This window comes from Nyctereutes procyonoides, unplaced genomic scaffold (genome assembly GCF_905146905.1).
Source record: "Nyctereutes procyonoides isolate TBG_1078 unplaced genomic scaffold, NYPRO_anot_genome, whole genome shotgun sequence".
NCBI classification, from domain to species: Eukaryota; Metazoa; Chordata; class Mammalia; order Carnivora; family Canidae; genus Nyctereutes; species Nyctereutes procyonoides.
Genome location: NW_026575048.1, coordinates 18,271,230 through 18,293,414, shown reverse-complemented (window position 1 = coordinate 18,293,414; position 22,185 = coordinate 18,271,230). Strand labels below are relative to the sequence as shown.

At 39.0% G+C, this 22,185-nt stretch overlaps 1 protein-coding gene and 1 pseudogene across 4 annotated transcripts in view; both read left to right on the top strand.

Moving 5' to 3' along the window:
• ATAD2B (ATPase family AAA domain containing 2B) overlaps positions 1-22,185 on the top strand; it is a 168,182-nt gene that overhangs the window by 20,596 nt on the left and 125,401 nt on the right. For all 4 annotated transcript variants that reach the window (XM_055327103.1, XM_055327102.1, XM_055327101.1 and 1 more), the window contains exon 2: positions 20,700-20,851. In XM_055327103.1, coding sequence (XP_055183078.1) covers positions 20,700-20,851 — 152 coding nt within the window. The remainder of the gene's footprint in view (positions 1-20,699; positions 20,852-22,185) is intronic.
• LOC129510914 (sorting nexin-3-like) lies at positions 15,986-18,579 on the top strand (annotated as a pseudogene).

The following is a 22,185-nucleotide window of genomic DNA, read 5'->3' as shown; positions in this document are numbered from 1 at the left end:
TGTATAGGCAGATTTTTACTAGACTATCTGGAGTTGTGTCTAGGATTGTATTGGGACTAAAAGTGGGAACAGTGGCCTGTAGGGATATGAAATACAGGATAGCAATTTTCAGTAATTGCTGCCTTATTTCAGGGGCTGGGTATAGGAAGAGGAGCAGACATGTTGTGGAGACATTTTGCAGTATTGTAAAGATGACTTGGGGAAAAAAAATCCGTATAGAATAAGCCTGGGGCATTGTGATCTACAGTAGAGGTGTACTTGTGCTGCCATCTTTTCCCTCTGCTTGGCGATATTTATCAGTGTGTACATTTTCTTTTATGCTCTGAGAACCTGTTTATTTTGGGGGTAGATAAGTGTTTTCCATTTGAAAAAATGTCTTACGCTTTAAACCTCTTGAAAAGACATTATATAGCATTTATAAATGAAAATAAATACTAATGAATTAAACACACTTAGCATTATTAGTTTGTGTCTGTATTCTAGGGCCCAAATTAGAATCTCTGAACCGTAGTGTTTCATGTCCCCATAAAATGATATGTTCTCTGATCTTGGTAGACAGGAACTAGGAGAAAATGCAACCTAACTTTGGTGGTAAGGCTTGCTTATTTCTTTGTTCTTTCATTCAGTCAATAAATATTTATGAAGTTGTACTATATTAAAATGTAAGTACATTGTGGGCAAACATTTTTGTCTCTTTGGTTCACTGTTACAGGATCCATGTTGCAAAAAGTCAGGGAGGCGTTATTCACACTGCAGTCTATGTGAATTGTGCCCCCTGGAATTGTGCATCACAATCTTTTTGTGGTATATGCTGCAGTTTACATCCTCATGCAATGTCCTTTGAGGACTTGATATAGGAATTTCTTTGAGATACCCAGGAGTGAAATAGAGTATACATGTACTTAAATATTACTTGACATTTGCTGTTCAGGTCTCTACTTTTAGGAATAGTTTTTCGCAGTGCCTGTATCCCCAGACACCTGCCAGTATTTGGCAATAACTAGCTTTTTTTCTTTAAGATTTATTTATTTATTTATTTATTTATTTTTTTACTTATTTATTTATTTATTTATTTGAGAGAGAGAGAGAGAGAGAGAGAGAGAGAGGGAGGGAGGGAGGGAGGGAGGGAGGGAGGGAGGGAGGGGCAGGCAGAGGGAGCAGACTCCACGTCGGGAGTCTGATGTGGGACTTGATCCCGGGACTCCAGGATCACGACCTGGGCCAAAGTCAGGCACTAAACTGCTGAGCCACCCAGGGATCCCCAATACCTAGCTTTTTAATTGCTTTTCTTTGGTTATGAATTTTGTGAACAATTCTTTTTTAAAGATTTTATTCATGAGAGAGAGAGAGAGAGAGAGGCAGAGACACAGTCAGAAAGAGAAGCAGGCTCCATGCAGGGAGCGAGATGTGGGACTTAATCCGGGGACTCCAGGATCTTGTCCTGGGCCAAAGGCAGATGCCCTACTGCTAAACCACCCAGGTGTCCCTTATGAACAACTCTTTATGTCCATAGTAGTTTTTTTTTTTTTTTTTGGTTCATCTCTAAAGTGCTGTTAATATTTTTTGCTCATTTTTTTCCTCTTTTCTGCTGAAGTTATTTTTTCTTGTTTTCAGTGGCTTTTAGTCTTGTGCCATAGTAAGGGATACTATTTATGTCATGACTCTTTTCATAATATAATCTTTCCTCTTTAGATCTTTGGTTTATTTTATTCTAGACAACCTGTCCTTTGGGGTGCCACTTGATAATATGCCAAAGTTTCTGTATATGTTCTGCTCTGATATCTCTATTCTTTTTTTTCTTGGCCTGTTTATTCTTGTGGCAGTACCACACAGTTTTCATGACTGTGGTTTAGAAGTGTATCTTAATATCCTAAATGACAAGTTCCTCTTTTTTTTTCCTCTTTTGTTTTTTTCAAAGTTGACTTAGATTTTCAAGGATCTTCATTCTTTTCATACACATTTTTAGTTAAGATTATGGAATTCCTCAAAAGATCCAGCTAGAACTTTAATTGGGAGAGTATTTGATGTATATGCTGCCAAAGTGAACATGGCAAAGTATTTGAATTCCTAGATTAATTTTCAGAGAATTGACACCTTTGTAATAAATCCAAGAGCAAGGAACATCATTCAACATAACCTAGTTTGTATATTTCTCTTGTGGAATTTGATGCTTTCCTTGTGACCTAATATACTGTCAATTTTGGTAAGTGTTTTGTATGCTGTATTTTTATTTGGCATAAGAAGACATATGTGATGGAAAACATTAGATGGAAATACTATAGTGTGGATTTATTGATTATTTGATACTTAAATCTCTTGTCTCATGTTAAGATTCTAATTTTTTTGTTGTTCAAATTCTCCTGTTTTGTGTGTGTATGTGTTTTTAAAGATTTGAGGGATCCCTGGGTGGCGCAGCGGTTTGGTGCCTGCCTTTGGCCCAGGGCGCGATCCTGGAGACCCGGGATCGAATCCCACATCGGGCTCCCGGTGCATGGAGCCTGCTTCTCCCTTTGCCTGTGTCTCTGCCTCTCTCTCTCTCTCTCTCTCTCTGTGACTATCATAAAAAAAAAAATAAAAAAAAATAAAGATTTGATTTATTTATTCATGAGAGAGAGAGAGAGAGAGAGAGAGAGAGGCAGAGACAGAGAGAGAGCAGCAGGCTCCCCGCAGGGAGACCTAAGTGGGACTCCATCCTGGGACTCCAGCATCACGCCCTGGGCCTAGGGCAGACGCTCAACCGCAGAGCCACCCAGGTGTCCCTGTGTGTGTGTTTTATTTTTAAAGATTGATTGATTCATTAGAAACACTGAGAGAGAGAGAGAGGCAGAGGGAGAAGCAGGCTCCATGCAGGGAGCCCGACACTGGACTTGATCCCAGGTCTCCAGGATCACGCCCTGGGCCGAAGGTGGCGCTAAACTGCTGAGCCACTGGGCTGTCCAGTGTGTGTGTTTTAAATAAGTTCTATACCTAACCTGAGGCTTGAACTCATCATCCCAAGATCAAGAGTTACTCTACTGACTGAGCCAACCAGGAGCCCCTATATGTTTTAACCCCATGTATATATTTTTAAAGAGACTTACTTTATTTTATTATTATTTTTAAAGATTTTATTTATTCTTGAGAGACACACAGAGAGGGGCAGAGACTTAGGCAGAGGGAGAAGAGGCTCCCTATCGGGAGACTGATGTGGAAGTTGATCCCAGGACCCTGTGATCACAACCTGAGCCAAAGGCAGACACTCAATGACTGAGCCACGCAGGTGCCCCCCCCGCCAAAGATTTTATTTATTTATTCTATGAGACTTTTTACATTAAAATTGTTTCTAATTTCCTTCCTGCTTTATTCTTGATTCATTAATTGTCTAGAAGTATATTGCTTACTTTTCCAAACAGTGGGCATTTATTTTCTTTCTATATATCTATTTATTTATTTTTAAAAATATTTTATTTATTTATTCATGAGAGAGACACACACACACACACACAGAGAGAGAGAGAGAGAGAGAGAGGCAGAGACACAGGCAGAGCGAGAAGCAGGCTCCATGCAGGGAGCCGGATGTGGGACTTGATCCCTGGTCTCCAGGATCACGCACTGGGCTGAAGGCAGGCGCTAAACCGCAGAGCCACCCGGGGATCCCTGTTATTTAGTTTAATACTACTGTGTTCAGAGAACATATTGCATATGATTTCAGTCTCTTGAAATTTGTTCTGACTTATTTTTTCACCTTATTTATGGTTAGTTTTTTTGGTAAATGTTCTGTGTGCTCTCGGAAAGAATGTGGATTCTGCAATTGGGGGTGCAGTGTTAGAAATAATGCCCAGTTGGTCATATTTATGAACCTTCTGTTTTTTTTTTTTGTTTACTTATATTTTTAGAGGGATGAGGAGAGAGAGAGAGAAATAATTGGGGAATGGGGAGAAGAATCTTAAGCAGGCTCCACTCCCAGTGCAGGAGCTTGTCTCAGAGTTTGACCTTATGACAGTGAGGGCAGCCCTGGTGGCGCAGGGGTTTAGCGCTGCCTGAAGCCTGGGGTGTGATCCTGGAGACCCGGGATCGAGTCCCACGTCAGGCTCCCTGCATGGAGCCTGCTTATCCCTCTGCCTGTGTCTCTGTCTCTCTCTCTCTCTGTGTCTCTCATGAATAAATAAATAAAATTCTTAAAAAAAAAAACTTTATGACAGTGAGATGATGACTTGAGCTTAAATCAAGAGTTGGACCCTTAACCTACCAAGCTGCTACCTTGGCTTGCCTCTTTTAATGTTCCAACTTCCTTCCTATGCTATATTGTCTAGAATTTTAGTTCTGACTTTTTAAAATTTATTTTTATTTTTATTTATTTTTATTTTTTAAAATTTTTAAATTTATTTTTATTTTTTTATTTTTTTTTTAAAGATTTTAGAAAGGGACACAGAACATAAAGACTTCTAACTCTGGGAAATGAACTAGGGGTGGTGGAAGGGGAGGAGGGCGGGGGGTGGGGGTGAATGGGTGACGGGCACGGAGGGGGACACTTGATGGGATGAGCACTGGGTGTTATTCTGTATGTTGGTAAATTGAACACCAATAAAAATTAATTTATAAAAAAAAAATAAAGATTTTATTTATTCATGATAGACACGGGGGGGGGGGGAGAGGCAGAGACACAGGCAGAGGGAGAAGCAGGCTCCATGCAGGGAGCCCAATGTGGGACTCCATCCCGGGACTCCAGGATCGCGCCCTGGGCCAAAGGCAGGCGCTAAACTGCTGAGCCACCCAGGGATCCCCTAGTTCTGACTTTTTAATGGATGTAAGTACTTTGTCTTTTTCTTTAATTTTGAGTTTTTTCCAGTAGCAATAAATTTTTCTAAGATATCAATTATCTTTTTATATTTTATATTATCATCTTTTATTTCTTGTCTTTGTGAATACTTCCTCCAAGAATATTTTCAGTTTGGGGCTTTTTGTGACAAACTTTCTGTGGTATTACACGGCTGAAAATATTTTCATTATGCTCTGTCATTTAAATAAACTGGGGGAGGGCAGCCTGGGTGGCTTAGCACCGCCTTCAGCTCAGCGCGAATCCTGGAGACTTGGGATGGAGTCCCATATCCAGCTCCCTGCATGGGGCATGCTTTTCCCTCTGCCTGTGTCTCTGCCTCTCTCTCTCTCGAATAAATAAATAGAATCTTAAAAAAAAAAAAGTGGGGGTTGCCTGGTGGCTCAGCGGTTGAGTATCTGTCTTTGACCCAGGGCGTGATCCCAGGATCTGGGATCGAGTCCTATATCGGACTCCCTGAGAGGAGCCTGCTTCTCCCTCTGCCTATGTCTCTGCCTCTCTCATGAATAAATAAATAAAATGTTTAAAAAAAATAAATTGGCTGAATACAAAATTCTAGGTCCAGTACTTAAAAAATACTGCTTTATTGTCATCTTGTCTCTAGTGTGTTACTCTTGAAGTTTGATGTTGTTCTAATTCTCTTCTTTTTTGTAGATGTTCTTCCTCTTTTGAAGCTTACAGATCTTTTTTTTTTGTCTTTGTGCATAAATTTTGCTAATTTTAGGCATGGTCTTTTCCTTCACCTTTTTCTTCTTTGGCAATCTTAGCATCTTAGCTCTTTTAGTCTTTGGTTTTTCATCTTTATTATTATTAATATTATTTTTTGGTTTTTCATCTTTTTAAGATTGTTGTTAACTTATCATTTCTTTTTATTTTATTTTTTAAATATATTTTTTAAGTAATATCCATATCTAAAGTTGGGCTCAAACTCATGACTCTGAGATCATGAGTTCATGCTCTTCTCATGAGGCATCCAGGTTCTGAATTGTCCTGAATTGCAGGCTCTGAATCTGTCCCTGAATTGATTGATAATTAAGCAAACTGGTTTTGAGCACTTTTGATCCCTCACTGGAGCAGTTTACCTACAGTTACTTGAATAAACAAGAAACTTAGTTTTTTTTTTTTTTTTTAAGATTTTGTTTATTTACTCGTGAGACACACACACACACACACACACACACAGGCAGAGACATAGGCAAAGGGAGAAGCAGGCTCCATGCAGGGAGCCCGATGTGGGATTCTGGGACTCCAGGGTCCTGTCCTGGGCCGAAGGGAGGAGCCCAATCACTGAGCCACCCAGCCGCCTGAAACTTAGTTACTTAAGCTACTTGGTACTTATTGTGACTGACCCCTGTTGACCATTTTGGTGTCCATATGTTAAGAGGCCTATTTGGGAGAAAGCCTTGAAGTTGCTTGATAAAAGTTCATTTCCTTTACAACTGTTAACACCTTTTAACTAGAGCATACTCCAGTGCTCACACTCAGGATGAGTGTTGTGGTTGTGTACATGATTGTGCAAGTTAAGGGAAGCTACTTTTGAAAAACCAAACTCCAATGCAGAGCTATACTTCCTTTTTAATCAATGACACATAATATAAATTTTAAATGTATATATAGAAACAGGAAGAGCTCATTAGCAGATGTGCACAAATGAGATGGCAGCACAAATTCATGAACTGGTGAGTGGATTCTATGTTAAAAATTTGAAAATAATTTAAAATTTAGAATTTTAATTTTTTAGTTTTTACCATTCTAATTCAATTTCCAAATTTATTAGATGGGAGAATTGAAGGGAAGTGATAGTTGCTCAAGGGCATACAATTATTTAGAAGCAGCAGTTCAAATGCAAATGAAAACTCCCTCCCTCCCTCCCTCCCTCCCTCCCTCCCTCCCTCCCTCCCTCCCTCCTTCCCTCCCTCCCTCCCTCCCTTTTTCTTAAAATTTTATTTATTGATCCCGGGTCTCCAGGATCACACCCTGGGCTGAAGGCGTAGCAGCTAAACCGCTGAGCCACCTGGGCTGCCTTCTTTTTTTATTTTTATTTTATTTTTTATAGTAATTGTACATTCTAATTTGGGGCTTGAACTCACGACCCTGAGCTCAAGAGTTGCATACTCTTCTGCCTGAACCAGCCAGGTGCCCCAGGAAATTTTGTTTTTAAAAATTCTTAGTATCTTTAATTGAGTAATTCTGTGTGTCAGACACTGAAGATACAGGAATACACAAGATTCTTGACCTTAGCTCTTTGCAAAGTATTTTATTTTTATTTAAAAATTATGAGGGGTGCCTGGGTGGCTCAGTCAGTTAAGCATCTGACTTCAGGTCATGATTTCAGGGTCCTGGGATTGAGCCCCTCATCAGGCTCTGTACTCAGGCAGGAGTCTGCTTCTCTCCCACTTCCCCTGTCCTTCCCCCTACTCGTTCTCTCTCAAAACGTTTTAAGAATAAAAAAATACAATCCTTAAATCTATTACAAAATTACTTTAAAAATTTTATTTATTTATTTATTTTTTTTACAAAAGTACTTCAAACAACATGGAAGTGCACAGAAAAAAATAAGACCTGCCCCTCCTCCCCTAATTCCTCCAGTTCATTCTTCCTAGCAGTAACCACTGTTAAACCTGGTATACATTGGGGGCACTTCGGGTGGCTCAGTGGGTGAGCACATCTGCCTTTGGCTCGGGTCATGATCTTGGGGTCCTGGGATTGAGCCCTGCATTGGGCTCCCTGCTCAGTGGGGAGTCTACTACTTTCTCTCTGCTGCTCTTGCCCTACTTGTGCTCTCTCTTTTTCTGTCAAATGAATAAATAAAATCATTAAAAAAAATGGGTATTCATCTTTCCAGACCATTCACATGTATGTATGGGTAATTTATATGTGTATCATTTTATTTTATTTTATTTTATTTATTTTATTTATCGATGAGACAGAGAGGCAGAGACGCAGGCAGAGGGAGAAGCAGGTTCCATGCAGGGAGCCCGATGAGGGATCCGATCCTGGGACCCCGGGATCCTATCCTGAGCCAAAGGTAGGCACTCAACCATTGAGCCACCTGGGCCTCCCTATATGTGTATCTTTTGAACAAATGGAATTATAACCTATATAGTATTTATGACAGTAAATTATGTGTCATGTATTTTTTTTGTATTAGTCTTTTCTTGATGACTTTCTAATATTTTGTTGTATCATACCATCACTTAGGTAAACATTCGCTATTGGTACACAGGTTGTTATCAGGTTTTTTTTTTTTTTTTGCCATCAGGTTTTTATTATTTTTTTAAATTGGTTAATTTTTTAAAAAGATTTTATTTATTCATGAGAGACTCACAGAGAGAGGCAGAGAGAGACACGGGAAGGGGGAGGAGCAGGCTCCATGCAGGAAGCCCCATGAGGAACATGATCCTGGGACTCTGGGATCACGCCCTGAGCCGAAGAAGTCAGACTCTCAACACTGAGCCACCCAGACGTCCTTTTTTTTTTTTTTTTTTAAAGACTTAACTTATTTATTCATGAGAGACACAGGCAGAGACATAAAGGGAGAAGGTTTTTAATATTATAAATAATATAGCAGAAAATGATTTTTTATTTTTCATAGGTGAAGTTGGAATTACGGAGTCAAAGGTGTATATGTATTTTTAATTTTTATAGGTTTTTCCAGATTGTTCTTTAAACATTTTGGTTAAATCAGTTTGCACCCCATTCCTCAATGGTCTCAGAATTACTAAGTTTTTACATATCTTTTTTGGTGGCTGATTAAGGAGTTAGGCTTTAACCTTCTTGAAGAGCAGAGACTATCTTGTCATCAAGTATCTTTAGAATCTAACACAATAGATGCTTAATAAGTTTTGTTTATGAAAGGAATGAATCCCTGAAGAGAATTTAATAAGCTTATGGAGTTATATTAATTCTACAAAACCAAGCAAGTACCCTTACTTGAGACTCTATCCACTGTTAGGGTGTAGGTGTAATATTTGTTCTTCTATGCCCTCACCTGGTTCTTGTAAACAATATTATGAGGTGAATAGTAGTTTTTAATTACAGTGGTAATGCTGCTATATAAAACTGGTCCTGTCCAATATTTACGTCTGTGGCATTTTTCTGTACCTATGTCTTTTTCTCATTTAAGTATCTAGTTAGATTAAAAATTATTTTTCAGGGGATCCCTGGGTGGCGCAGTGGATTGGCGCCTGCCTTTGGCCCAGGGCGCGATCCTGGAGACCCGGGATCGAATCCCACATCAGGCTCCCGGTGCATGGAGCCTGCTTCTCCCTCTGCCTATGTCTCTGCCTCTCTCCCTCTCTCTGTGACTATCATAAATAAATAAAAAAAAAATTTAAAAAAAAAAATTATTTTTCAGGAAGAAAAATGTATCCTAAATTAGACTTTTTTTTTTAATTATTATTTATTTATGATAGAGAGAGAGAGGCAGAGACATAGGCAGAGGGAGAAGCAGGCTTCATGCACCGGGAGCCTGACGTGGGATTCGATTCTGGGTCTCCAGGATCGCGCCCTGGGCCAAAGGCAGGCGCCAAACCGCTGCGCCACCCAGGGATCCCCTAGACTTTTTTTTTTATAATTTCTCAGTTTTATTTCTATAACATTTCTTTGTATATTCTTTTCATATATTCATTCTTATTTAGAAATCTTAAGTAAGCCATTGCTCTTGGGATATTTGAGTAAAATTCAGGATCTTTTGTGTGCCTGAAGTTTCAGACTTTGTGGAATAGCATTGGCTCTAAACAAATAAATAGTAGTGTGAGTTTTGTTTTTCTGCAGTCATGGTAACTGCTGAAAGAAAAAGAAAGTGCTTTTCTAAGCTTTTTCATGAAAGCAGTACTTATTAAAAAAAAGGTTGAAAAAAGGACTGTCATATAGGAAGTGGGAAAATATTGATTGTACTTATATACTTTTTTGATCCAACCTTGGGTGATAATGTTCCTATTTTGTTTATTTTTTGTCTCTTTGAGGATCTTTTTCTCATGAGTTATCTTACTCTTTAAAGTTTTATTTTACTCTCTTTTATGCTTTTATTTACTAGAAACCCGGTCATCTAACTTTTATTTTTAAATTTTTTTGTTTTTATCTTTTTTTTTTAAAGATTTTATTTATTCATGAGAGACACAGAGAGAGGGAGGCAGAGACATAGGCAGAGGGAGAAGCAGGCTCCATGCGGGAGCCGAATGTGGGACTTGATCCGGGGTCTCCAGGATCACACCCTGGGCGGAAGGCTGGTGCTAAACCGCTGAGCCACCCAGGCATCCCCTTTACTTATTTTTTTTAAAGACTGTTTGAGAGAGAGAAAGAGAGGGGCAGAGGGAAGGGGAAAGAGAAATCTCAAGCCAACTCTAAATGAGCATAAAGCCTGATAAGGGGCTCCATCCTACGACCCTGAAATTGCAACTTGAGCCAAAACCAAGAGTCTAATGCTTAAAGGACTGTGCCACTCAGAGGCCCCTTTATCTTATATTTTAAAATTTTTTTTTAATTATTTATTTATGATAGTCACAGAGAGAGGGAGAGGCAGAGACACAGGCAGAGGGAGAAGCAGGCTCCATGCACCGGGAGCCTGATGTGGGATTCGATCCCAGGTCTCCAGGATCGTGCCCTGGGCCAAAGGCAGGCGCCAAACCGCTGCGCCACCCAGGGATCCCTATCTTATATTTTAAGAGAAGTCTTGGTTGCCTGGCTGCCTCAGTTCATAGAGCATGTACTCTTGATCTTGGGGTCATGAATTTGACTTTTTTTTTTTTTTTTAAAGAGGGGTCATGAATTTGAGCTCCACATTGGGAGTGGAGCTTTTTTTAAGAAAAAAAAAAATAAGGGAGGGGCATTAAAAAAATAAAAGAAAAAAGATTCTTCCCTGACTTCTTTGACTTTTTAACCTCTTTAGATTGTTTTTCTTTTTCTTTTTTTTTTTTTTTAAGATTTTGGATTTTTTTTTCTAAAGATTTTGTTTATTTATGAGAGAGAGAGAGACAGGCAGAGGAAGAAGTAGGCTCTATGCAGGGAGCCCAACGTGGGACTCGATCCCAGGTCTCCAGGATCACACCCTGGGCCCAAGGTGGTACTAAACAGGTGAGCCACCCAGGCTGCCCTGTTTCATTTCTTTCTTCACACTGACACTTCCTGTAAGAATCTCTGTGACCCAGCAATTACGCTACGAGGGATTTATCCCAAAAATACAAATGTAGTGGCCCAAATACCGTGCTGTATTTATAGCAGCAATGTCCACAATAGCCAAATTATGGAAAGAGCCCAAATGTCCATCGACAAATGAATGGATAAAGAAGATGTGGTGCATTTACACACACACACACACACACACACACACACACACACACACACACACACTATATTACTAAGCCATAAAAAAAGAAATCTTACTATTTGCAATGACATGGATGGAACTAGAGGGTATTTTATGCTAAGCGAAATAAGTCAGAGAAAGACAATTATATTTCACTCGTGGAATTTAAGAAACAAAACAGGATTATAGGGGAAGGGAGGGAAAAATAAGGGAAAATCAGAGGGAGACAAACCATAAGAGACTCTTCATCAATCATAGGAAACAAACTGAGGGTTGCTGGAGGGGAGAGGGTAGGGAGATGGGTTAGCTGGGTGATGTAATGAGCATTGGGTATTATAAAAGACTGATGAATCACTGAATCTGCCTCTGAAACGAATAATACATTATATGTTAATTAATTTAATTTAAATAAAAGAATAAAAAGGGTATAGTTCCATAGTCCTCACCTATACCTTCTCATTGCTGAGTTCTTTAGCGATTTCTCTCCTGCATTTCACAAAGGTTGCCCTATCAGAAGTAGTGATGTTCTAATTACCAATCCACAGGTTTATTAGCTTTTTTCCCATTTAGTCTTTTTGAAAGAAACTTCCACTCCCTGTTTTAGTGAGACACTATATTTCTCTCTCTTTTTTTTTTTTTAAATTTATGATAGGCACACAGTGAGAGAGAGAGGCAGAGACATAGGCAGAGGGAGAAGCAGGCTCCATGCACCGGGAGCCCGACGTGGGATTCGATCTCGGGTCTCCAGGATCGCGCCCTGGGCCAAAGGCAGGCACCAAACCGCTGCGCCACCCAGGGATCCCTATTTCTCTCTCTCTTTTTTTTAATTTCTCTCTATTTTATACAAGATCCTATCTGTTCTTTGATTGAATATAGGCATTTTTTAAGAATTATACTTGTTTTTTCATTCTATATATTATGTATGATCCTTCTTTGTACATTTTTAAAAAGATTTTATTTATTTTATTTTTTTTAAATTTTTATTTATTTATGATAGTCACACACAGAGAGAGAGAGAGAGAGAGAGAGGCAGAGACACAGGCAGAGGGAGAAGCAGGCTCCATGCACCGGGAGCCCGATGTGGGATTCGATCCTGGGTCTCCAGGATCACGCCGTGGGCCAAAGGCAGGCACCAAACCGCTGCGCCACCCAGGGATCCCGATTTTATTTATTTTAGAGAGTGCGTGCCTGCATGCATGCACACAAGTTGGGGGAGATAGAGGGAGGGAGAGAAGCCGACTCTCTGTTGAGTATGGAGCCAGATGTGAGGTTCCCCAATCTTGATCCCAGTACCCTGAGATTACGATCTGAGCTGAAGTCATACCCTTAACCAACTCAGGTGCCCCTGACCTATGATCCCTCTATTATAATGTCATATCTATGTCTAGTCCTCACCTCACTCTATCTCAGAGCTGCATTTCCCACAGCCTGATAGACATCTCCCTACATTTCTGGCTAGAATTCTAAACCCAACTTTTTTTTTTTTTTTAAGATTTTATTTATTCATGAGAGATACAGAGAGGGAGAGAGAAACATACACAGGTAGAGGGAGAAGCAGGCTCCATGCAGGGAGCCCGATGTGGGACCCCATCCCCCCATCCCGGGACTCCAGGATTACTCCCTGGGCCAAAGGCAGGCGCTAAACCGCTGAGCCACCCAGGGATCCCCCCAACTTTTTTCTTAATTTTTTTTTTTAAATTTATTCAGAGAGATGTAGAAACACAGGCAGAGGGAGAAGCAGGCTCCATGCAGGGAGCCCATCCTGGGACTCAGTCCCAGATCCCCGGATCACACCCTGAGCCAAAGGCAGATGATCAACCGCTGAGCCACCCAGGCATCCCCAAACCTAACTTTTGAAATTAGAATTCACCATTACACTTCTTCCTTTAACATCTGTCTCCTGGCTTCCCTCCACACCCACTAAAAAATGACAACCCCTTTTTTTTAAAAAAAATTTTTATTTATTCATGAGAGACACAGAGAGAGAGACACAGGCAGAGGGAGAAGCAGGGTCCATGCAGGAAGCCTGATGTGGAACTCGATCCAGGGACTCCAGGATCACACCCTGGGCCGAAGGTAGCGCTAAACCACTGAGCCACCTGAGCTGCCCCACAACCACTTTTACACCTGTAGTTACTGTGCTTATTTGAATGCTGGTGTCACCAATTCCTCAGTAATTCTGCTTCCTGGAATCAATATCTTATTTTTGACTTCCACAGTTCTGCATGAGGCCATCGTGAAGCCTTGAATTAATCTCATGGTCTGTTAATTCAACCATCTCCTTGACTTTCTCATTTTTTAATGTCATACTTGCATATATTCTTTTTGTCTTTAAAATTTAAGTTCTAGGGCAGCCCGGTGGCACAGCGGTTTGGCACCGCCTGCAGCCCAGGGCGTGGTCCTGGAGACCCTGGATCGAGTCCCATGTCAGGCTCTCTGTATGATGCCTGCTTCTCCCTCTGCCTGTGTCTCTGCCCCTCCCCCCGTCTCTGTGAATAAATAAATAAAATATTTAAAAAAAATAAGTAAAATCCAAGTTCTAGATTTCTGACAAATTCTGATCTGAGCAGGAAGTCTTTCCTAAAAAGTAGAGCAGCATAAATTGTTTTCTGCTTCATTATTCTCAAGTTCTTTTGCCTGTTTTTGAGATTTGTGGTAGAATAATGGCCAGTATTTATAGTAGCTGATGAGTATGGCTTAAGAGACTCTAAGACTCAAGGAGAAAATGATTTTTGCTAACTGAAAAAATTATATTTAAGATGAGAATTCGGAGTAAAAAGTCATTTAGATGGGAATGACTTTGTTTTCATTTTACTTTTATTTTCTTGAGCATTTGGCACTGTAACATTTCTCTTGGAAGTTACCTCGTCTTTGAATCATGTTCCTCTGACCATTCTTTGTGCTCCATTATCATGTTTTTACAAAATAAAGTCTGCATCATTTATGATGTCTTTGTTCATCTCTTTTTTTTTTTTAAATATTTTTATTTATTTATGATAGTCACAGAGAGAGAGAGAGAGAGGCAGAGACACAGGCAGAGGGAGAAGCAGGCTCCATGCACCGGGAGCCTGACGTGGGATTCGATCCCGGGTCTCCAGGATCGCGCCCTGGGCCAAAGGCAGGCACCAAACCGCTGCGCCACCCAGGGATCCCTCTTTGTTCATCTCTACTAGCAGTTTCATTGTTTTTGTTTTAAACGAATTGTATACTTCCATTATGGGTCTTACTATAATGTGCCATATAGCATCATCGTGACTATCAACCCAGTAGATTGTGTGTTGAGTTCAAGTAGGTCTTAATCCTTTTAATCATTGTCCTACACGTCTTTTTTTTTTTTTTTTTTAAAGAATTTATGTATTCGTGAGAGACATGGAGAGACAGAGGCAGGCTCCATGCAGGGAGCCTGATGTGGGACTCGATCCCAGCACTCCAGGATCATGCCCTGGGCTGAAGGCAGCGCTAAACCACTGAGCCACCCAGGTGTCCCTGTCCTACAAGTCTTAAGTACACAGTTGGGTCCTCAGTAAGTGTTTGCTAAATGAAATTATTCCTTTAGTCTGAGATGCCTTTCTTACTCATGGATTGTAATCACTGACACAAATTGCTAAATGACTGTGGGTAGATTGTGTAATCTCTCTTAAGTATCTTTGTTCTGAAACTGGCAACGCCTTCCCTCAAAGAGTTAGGTTATAATTAACTAGTAAAAAACTTTGAAGATGAAAAAGTTAAAGTTCATCGTTAAGATCATCCTATTAAAGGCAAACTGTTAGTATCAGGTTTGTAGGTAAAAGCTTTCCCAGGGGTACCTGGGTGAATCAGCAGCTGAGTGCTTGCCTTTGGCCCTGGGGCATGATCCTGGAGTCCCAGGATCGAGTCCCACATCAGGCTCCCTGGAGCCTGCTTCTCTCTCTGCCTGTGTCTCTGCTTTTCTCTCTGTCTCTCAGAAATTAATAAACACAAATATTTAAAAATAAAAAATAAAAAATAATAAAAGCTTTCCCAAAGCTTGAAGTTAATTAAATGGTGTTGAAGTATAGTTAATTTGTATGTATTTACATTTTGGTTATTTACTTATTCTGAGGTCTCTGTCATAGAGCCAGGTTCAAAATGAAACCCCACCATGATAAGAAAAACTGCAATAGAATAGTACAGCAATTGGGATGATGTGCTTCACATACTTAAATTGTATTATATGCTAGAAGTTCTCAAACTTTTGGGTTCTAAGAATCATTTGGAGGCCCTTGTTAAAAAAATTCGAGAGATCCTAGTTAGGAGGTTATGTTTCTTTAAATGAGATCAGATGATTTCTGAATCAGGTAGTATGTAGGTAATGCTTTTGAGAGACACTACTGAATGGAACTGAAAAAAGCTAATATAATATGAGAGAATGAGCAGTAAATAAGCCTATAAATTTGGGGCTGGCTCAGTTGCAAGTGCATGATTTTTTTTTTTTTAAGATTTTATTTATTTACTCATGAGAGACACAGAAAGAGAGAGAGGCAGAGACACAAGCAGAGGGAGAAGCAGGTTCCATGCAGGGAACCTGATGTGGGACTTGATCCCAGGACTCCAAGATCACGCCCTGGGCAGAAGGGAGGTGCTCAACCACTGAGCCACCCAGGCGTCCCAAAATAAGGGTCTTGAAGGGTAAGTGGTAGGATTTGATTAGGAGTAATGCCTGCTGGGACTGTCTAAATTGGTGAAGTAGTTCACAGGTATCTTTCTGTATTCACAACATACCTTAGTTTAGAACACATGACATTGCTTCCTCAGTGACTACTTGTTGAATTTGTTATTAAATAATGCTTTTCAGACACTTATGTGCACAGGAATCAAATTTTTTTCTGATTGGAAAGTCTGGGATGGAGCACATTTGGAGTGACAAAGGTAGAGTAATCAAGTCCTGGATGAGTGGTTGCATTAGATGACCTTTAGGACACTCTTTAACCTTAGTATTTTTAGAAATTTCTAAGGTGGAATGTTTGAGAAAATAGAACTGTTGTATATTAGGAATGGCAGGACCTAATTTTTTTTCCCCCTTCTGGTTTTGTCATAATTGTTAGCCATGTGCTGTTGGGCTAGTTAATATACTCCATTAAAGGGTGAGGGTTGGAGAAGGAAAGAGGCTGAGGAAGTGAAATAGTAATTTTAAGATTTATTATTAGAAAGAGCGTGAGCGAGTAGGAGGAGGGACAGAGGGAGGGGGGAGACAAGCACACTCCCCACTGAGTGCAGAGCCTGATGCAGCTTGATCCCACGACTCTGAGATCACGATCTGAGTCAAAATCCAGTTGGTTCCCCAAAATAGTGCATTTTAAAAAAGCACTCATTTGTTAACTACGGTAAGCATGTTTATTGATAAGGGCTATTACATGATTCAGTTGCATCTTAAATAGTTTTTCCTTCAATACTGAGTATAGTTTGGAAGTAGCTAACCAGTTTTTCTTGGTAATTTAAACTGTATAATAAGTGGTGCTGTATGTTACACAACTAATAGGTTTATTTTCCTTAATTATAGATAGTCCTATGTGTGAATATCTGTTAATTTTTCCCTTTCTGTCATTTAGTATGAATGTGGCTTGTGGCTCTTGTAGCTCATGGCAAATTGTATTATACCACAAAATCAGAAATTGGTCTTTTTGTAAAGTTTTTCAGTAGTGAGTGTTAAATCTATAGGTTATATTTGAATATCTTTAAACATCTATAGTATTACAAGTTTTTTTAAAATGTAAGCCCTAAGTACAACATGGAGCTTGAACTCAAGACCCTGAGATCAAGAGTTCCATGCTCTAGCAGCCGCGCTAGCCCGACACTGCTATTACGAGTATTTTTTAAGTTTGTTTGTTAATGGCTACACTTTGGTTATTTGTGAATGTACTTGTCTTGCTTTGGGAGATATGATTTAGAAGTGTGCATTTATGAAAAGGGTAGTTCTTATATTTTTCTTAAATTTGTAGCATAAAAGGAAATAAAACCATATATTTATATGGTAACATATTAAAAATGGTCATACATACCTTTGAAATACTGATCTATCATGTCAAGTGATAAAAGTATTAGCATATGAATAAATCATCTCTAAAGTAAAGGTGATCTTTCCTCTGCTCTCTTACCCACTTGCCCAATATCCAAGGAATTGAGTGGTGAAGAGGAAAGCTGCTGTGTGGACAATGACCTTGCTGTAGTCTGAGAACATGTGGCTGGGGAGAGAATAATGGAAATGTGATGGATGGAGGTCTCTGGTTGAGAAATTGGTTATTTAAACAAATTATTCATTGAAAAAGCAAATAAATAAATATATTGAAGATAATAGAAGCCAGGTACCTCCCTGAGAAGAGCTTACAAACATAAAAGGCGAAAGTCTAGCAAGAAACTTAAGATGTGGAATTAGAATTAGAAGCCTTGGTGTGCATACATATGTTACTCATGGACAGATAAAGAAATAGGTATAGATGTGTAGGTTTATGTATATATTTATAGTCATATACTTTCTAGCTCTCTATGCTGAGAGGATTCAATAACAGTGAAACCCCACTAACCAGCAGAGCAATGGCGGACCGAGGCAGACACCCGGCTGCTGATCACCAAGCCGCAGAACCTCAATGATGCCTACGGGCCGCCTAGCAACTTCCTCGAGATCGATGTGAGCAACCCGCAGTCGGTGGGGGTCAGCCGGGGCCACTTCACCACCTACAAAATCAGGGTCAAGACAAATCTCCCGGGCAGCCCTGGTGGCTCTGCGGTTTAGCACTGCCTTCAGCCCGGGGCGTGATCCTGGAGACCCGGGATCGAGTCCCATGTTGGGCTCCCTGCGTGGAGCCTGCTTCTCCCTCTGCCTGTGTCTCTGCCTCTCTCTCTCTCTCTCTGTGTCTCTATGAATGAATAAATAAAATCATAAAAAAAAAACAGACAAATCTCCCTATTTTCAAGCTGAAGGAATCTACTGTTAGAAGAAGATACAGTGACTTTGAATGGCTGTGAAGTGAGTTAGAGAGAGCGAGCAAGATTGTAGTTCCCCCTCTCCCTGGAAAAGCATTTTTGCGTCAGCTTCCTTTTAGAGGAGATGATGGAATATTTGATGACAATTTTATTGAAGAAAGGAAGCAAGGAGGGGTAGCCCGGGTGGCTCAGCGGTTTAGTTGCCTGCGTTCGGCCCAGGGCGTGATCCTGGAGACCTGGGATCGAGTCCCACATCGGGCTCCCTGCATGGAGCCTGCTTCTCCCTCTGCCTGTGTCTCTGCCTCTCTTTCTCTCTGTGTCTCTTATTAATAAATAAATAAAAATCTTTAAAAAAATAAAAATTAAAAAAGGAAGCAAGGGCTGGAGCAGTTTATAAACAAGGTCGCTGGTCATCCTCTGGCACAGAATGAACGTTGTCTTCGCATGTTTTTACAGGACGAAATTATAGATAAAAGCTATATACCATCTAAAATAAGACATGCCTGAAATTTGGTGAGAAGGGGCACAAAAAAAAAAAAACTTTCCATGACTGTTAATGATTCATATGCACCAGTGAAGAAGTTCTAACTTTTAGTATGCTGCACAGAAATTGGTACATGCCTTCAGTATACTAACATTCATATGCTCAGTTTTGTTTTTGTTTTGTTTTGGCAGTTGATAAGAAGTTAATTTGTTTTAGTTGAAAATCCCTCATTCACCCTTTCTCTATGAATAGCTCTTTCTTGCTGTTTTAATGTGGTACACACTATAGCCTCGCAGACCTGTTACTCCAGTATAATCTGCAGTGTCCTAACTAAAGTTACTGACGTGGTCTTATCTGCACAGTTTTTATGTCCTGTTTGCTTCTTGAATCTGATTAACTAGAATATTTCTCTTGCTCCTTTTTAATATGTGATGTCACTTGACCTAGTTTATGTGTAGAAGCACTACACCATTGGTTTCCAGTACCCTATGTGTAAGATACACACTTATGTGCAGAAAGTATCTCCCTTCAGGCTTATAATACCCTTCACGTGGAAGATCAATGAGGGAAATCTTTATATTCTGTATAAAAACAAATCAAATTTATATACTAAAATCATTTGTCTAAAAATTTAAGTTTTCAGATAAAAATAAAAAAGCATTTCTGATATGCAAAAAAAAAAAAAAAGAAACCCCACTAACAGCACACCTAATGCCCACATTTTGGTTTCTTTTTTTTTTTTTTTATGAAGATTTATTTGAGAGAGAGGGTGCATGCATGTGTGCATGTGAGTGGGAGGAGGGGCAGAGGGAGAGAATATTCAAGCAGACTCTGCATTGAGCACAGAGCCCAATAAAGGTCTGGATTCCATGACCCATGGATCATGATCTGAGCCAAAACCAAGAGTCAAATGCTTAACTGAGTAAACCACCTAGGTGCCCCAATTTCTAAATACTATCCTTGATAAAAAGGAGTCAGGGCTCCTTGGAGAAATGACTAATTCTAGAGTCAGGGAGGGAAAGTAGAAGATGAGTTTAGATAGTTCTTTTGTGTCAGAAAGCAAGGAAGTATTCAAAATGATGAGGTCATGTCAAAAGAGTATGGGAAACCATTTTGAAAGGGCCCTCAGTTGACAAATCTTGTGTAATTTGAGCAACAAAATAGAGTAATGGATTATAACTTATAGTATAAAATAAGAATCCGTGATTCCATACTGATAAAATTATGAGTAAATGAATTAGACAAGGGAATGGAGGGAAAGCTCTTTAAAATAAAATGCTAACTAAAAAATGTAGGAGGATTGATGGAATTAGGTAATCACCATCACAATGCTATTAGATAAAAGAGAAATAGTCCATGAATGTATCAGGAAACTAACAGCTAGTGGGTGAAAGTTTGATGAGGAATGGGATATTGGCGAATTATCAGGAAAATTCCTCATTTTAATCAAACACAAAGGGAAATATAGTGACTTTATGGTGGAGAAACCTGGCAGATACCAACTTGACCAGGTGATCAAGGTTATACCTAATAATGGGTAAGTATGCACAGTATAATTTCTATACATTCTTTCCAAGAATGTATGGTCTGAATCTGGTTATGAGGAGCATCAGTGATCCACATTGAGGGTCATCCTAGAAAACCAAAGGGCAATACTCTTTATAGTCAAGGACATGAAAGATGGGGGAAAACTAGAGAGGTATTCTAGATTGAAGAAGACAGAAGAGATCTGATAGCTAAATACAGTATATGTTTTTGGATAGGATACTGAACCTGCATCAAATAAAATTTAATTGGCTCTGTGTTATATTAATGTTCATTTCCTGATTGGGAGGGTTATATGATGCTAATGTATTCAAGAGTCCTTGTTTTGGGATGTATGCACTGGAATATTTAGGAGAGAATGAGGAATCATGTAATAAAAAGATACATACATACATCGTTTCTGTAGGCCTGAAACTGTTTTAAGATAAAAACAAACTATATATGTTTTGATTATAAATGCAATCTAATTCCTTTGTTTCTACATTTACAGATTATTGCAATTGCTATACTTGTAAAGTGATTCATTTAGTAAATATTGAATAGATACTATATCAAGAATTTAGGAATTCTTTTAATGGGAATAATATATTTTTAACTTTGTTTTTCAGAAAGCTGAAGTTGATGGTAGTTTAAGTGATAGCCACGTGTCTCCTCCAGCCAAACGCACTTTGAAACAACCTGATTCTATTTGCAAAGACAAATCAAAATCACGAAGTACTGGTCAGCGAGAGGAATGGAACATATCAACTGGACAGACCAGGTGAGAAATGAGAACTCATCCATTGTTATTTCATGAATTATTTGATACGATTCAGGGCTCATATTAATGTTAATTTTCTTTAAAAAAGCCACTAATGAGTAGAAATACTTATAGATGGTTTAAATTTGTTTTATAATTTTGTATGTGTTTCTGTTTTCTCTAAACATGACATAAAATATATTTTTCTTATAAAAATATGTAGTATATAATAGAAACTATTATTAAAACAATAAGGATTTTGATCTTAAATGTCCATATATATTTATACTTCTGAAAGTTTAAATAAAAACATTGGTTAGCATTATATTTTTATCTGAAAATGAAATCTCCCCTTTCTAAAATTATTAAATATTACACTTGAATTGATATACTAAAATGTACTAAAGTAAAAACTAATTTTTAAGGACATCTTTTGTTTGCTTATTTTTAGTTTAAGTTTGCTTTGGGTTTGGCTCAGTGTGTATCAGGAAAACTTATTTTTACACACTTACCAAAGTAAATAGTAATTAATTTAATGTATAGGATAGGCACACACACAGAAGATTTAAGCATTGAGGGATCCTTGGGTGGCGCAGCGGTTTGGCGCCTGCCTTTGGCCCAGGGCGCGATCCTGGAGACCCGGGATCGAATCCCACGTCGGGCTCCCGGTGCATGGAGCCTGCTTCTCTCCTCTGCCTATGTCTCTGCCTCTCTCTCTCTCTCTGTGTGACTATCATAAATAAGTAAAAATTAAAAAAAAAAAAATTTAAGCATTGAACTCAGAATTTTTAGCTTCTCTTTTCCTCCAGTCTTTGATGTAGAAATGCTGATGATGTGCTGACTACAAACAAAAATAAAAGGAAAATTCTTTGACTTTTTTCCTTCTTGAAGTACTTAAAAATTACTTGATTTTATATGTTCAGGTAAATTCTGGATACCGTTACTCTCTAATAGAAAAAAATCTTCGGGGTTTATAGGCTTTGATAGACAGTATACATTTACTAGTCCCTAAAGAGTCTGTGGTTCAGTATGTTCCAGAAGATGCACCACTTTTCTATAAGTTTTGTATTTCGCATTTTCTGGGAGCTGAGTTGGAAAATCTTGATTCAGTCTGTTGATTTTTCTTTTCCCACACTCATTCATCTGTGAGATAAAACAGATCCAGGTCACTATAATGATGTTACTTAAAATGAGTACTGCCCTTTAATTATACTTCTAGACTTGATCTACCTGTTGTAATCTGTAGCCTATATTTATTAAATGAATGAATCAGGCTTCTTTTTCTAGATAAACGTTTCTTAAAAATGTTCTTTTAGTGTCAGAGTTTGAGCTTTCACTGTAAGATAATTTTAACA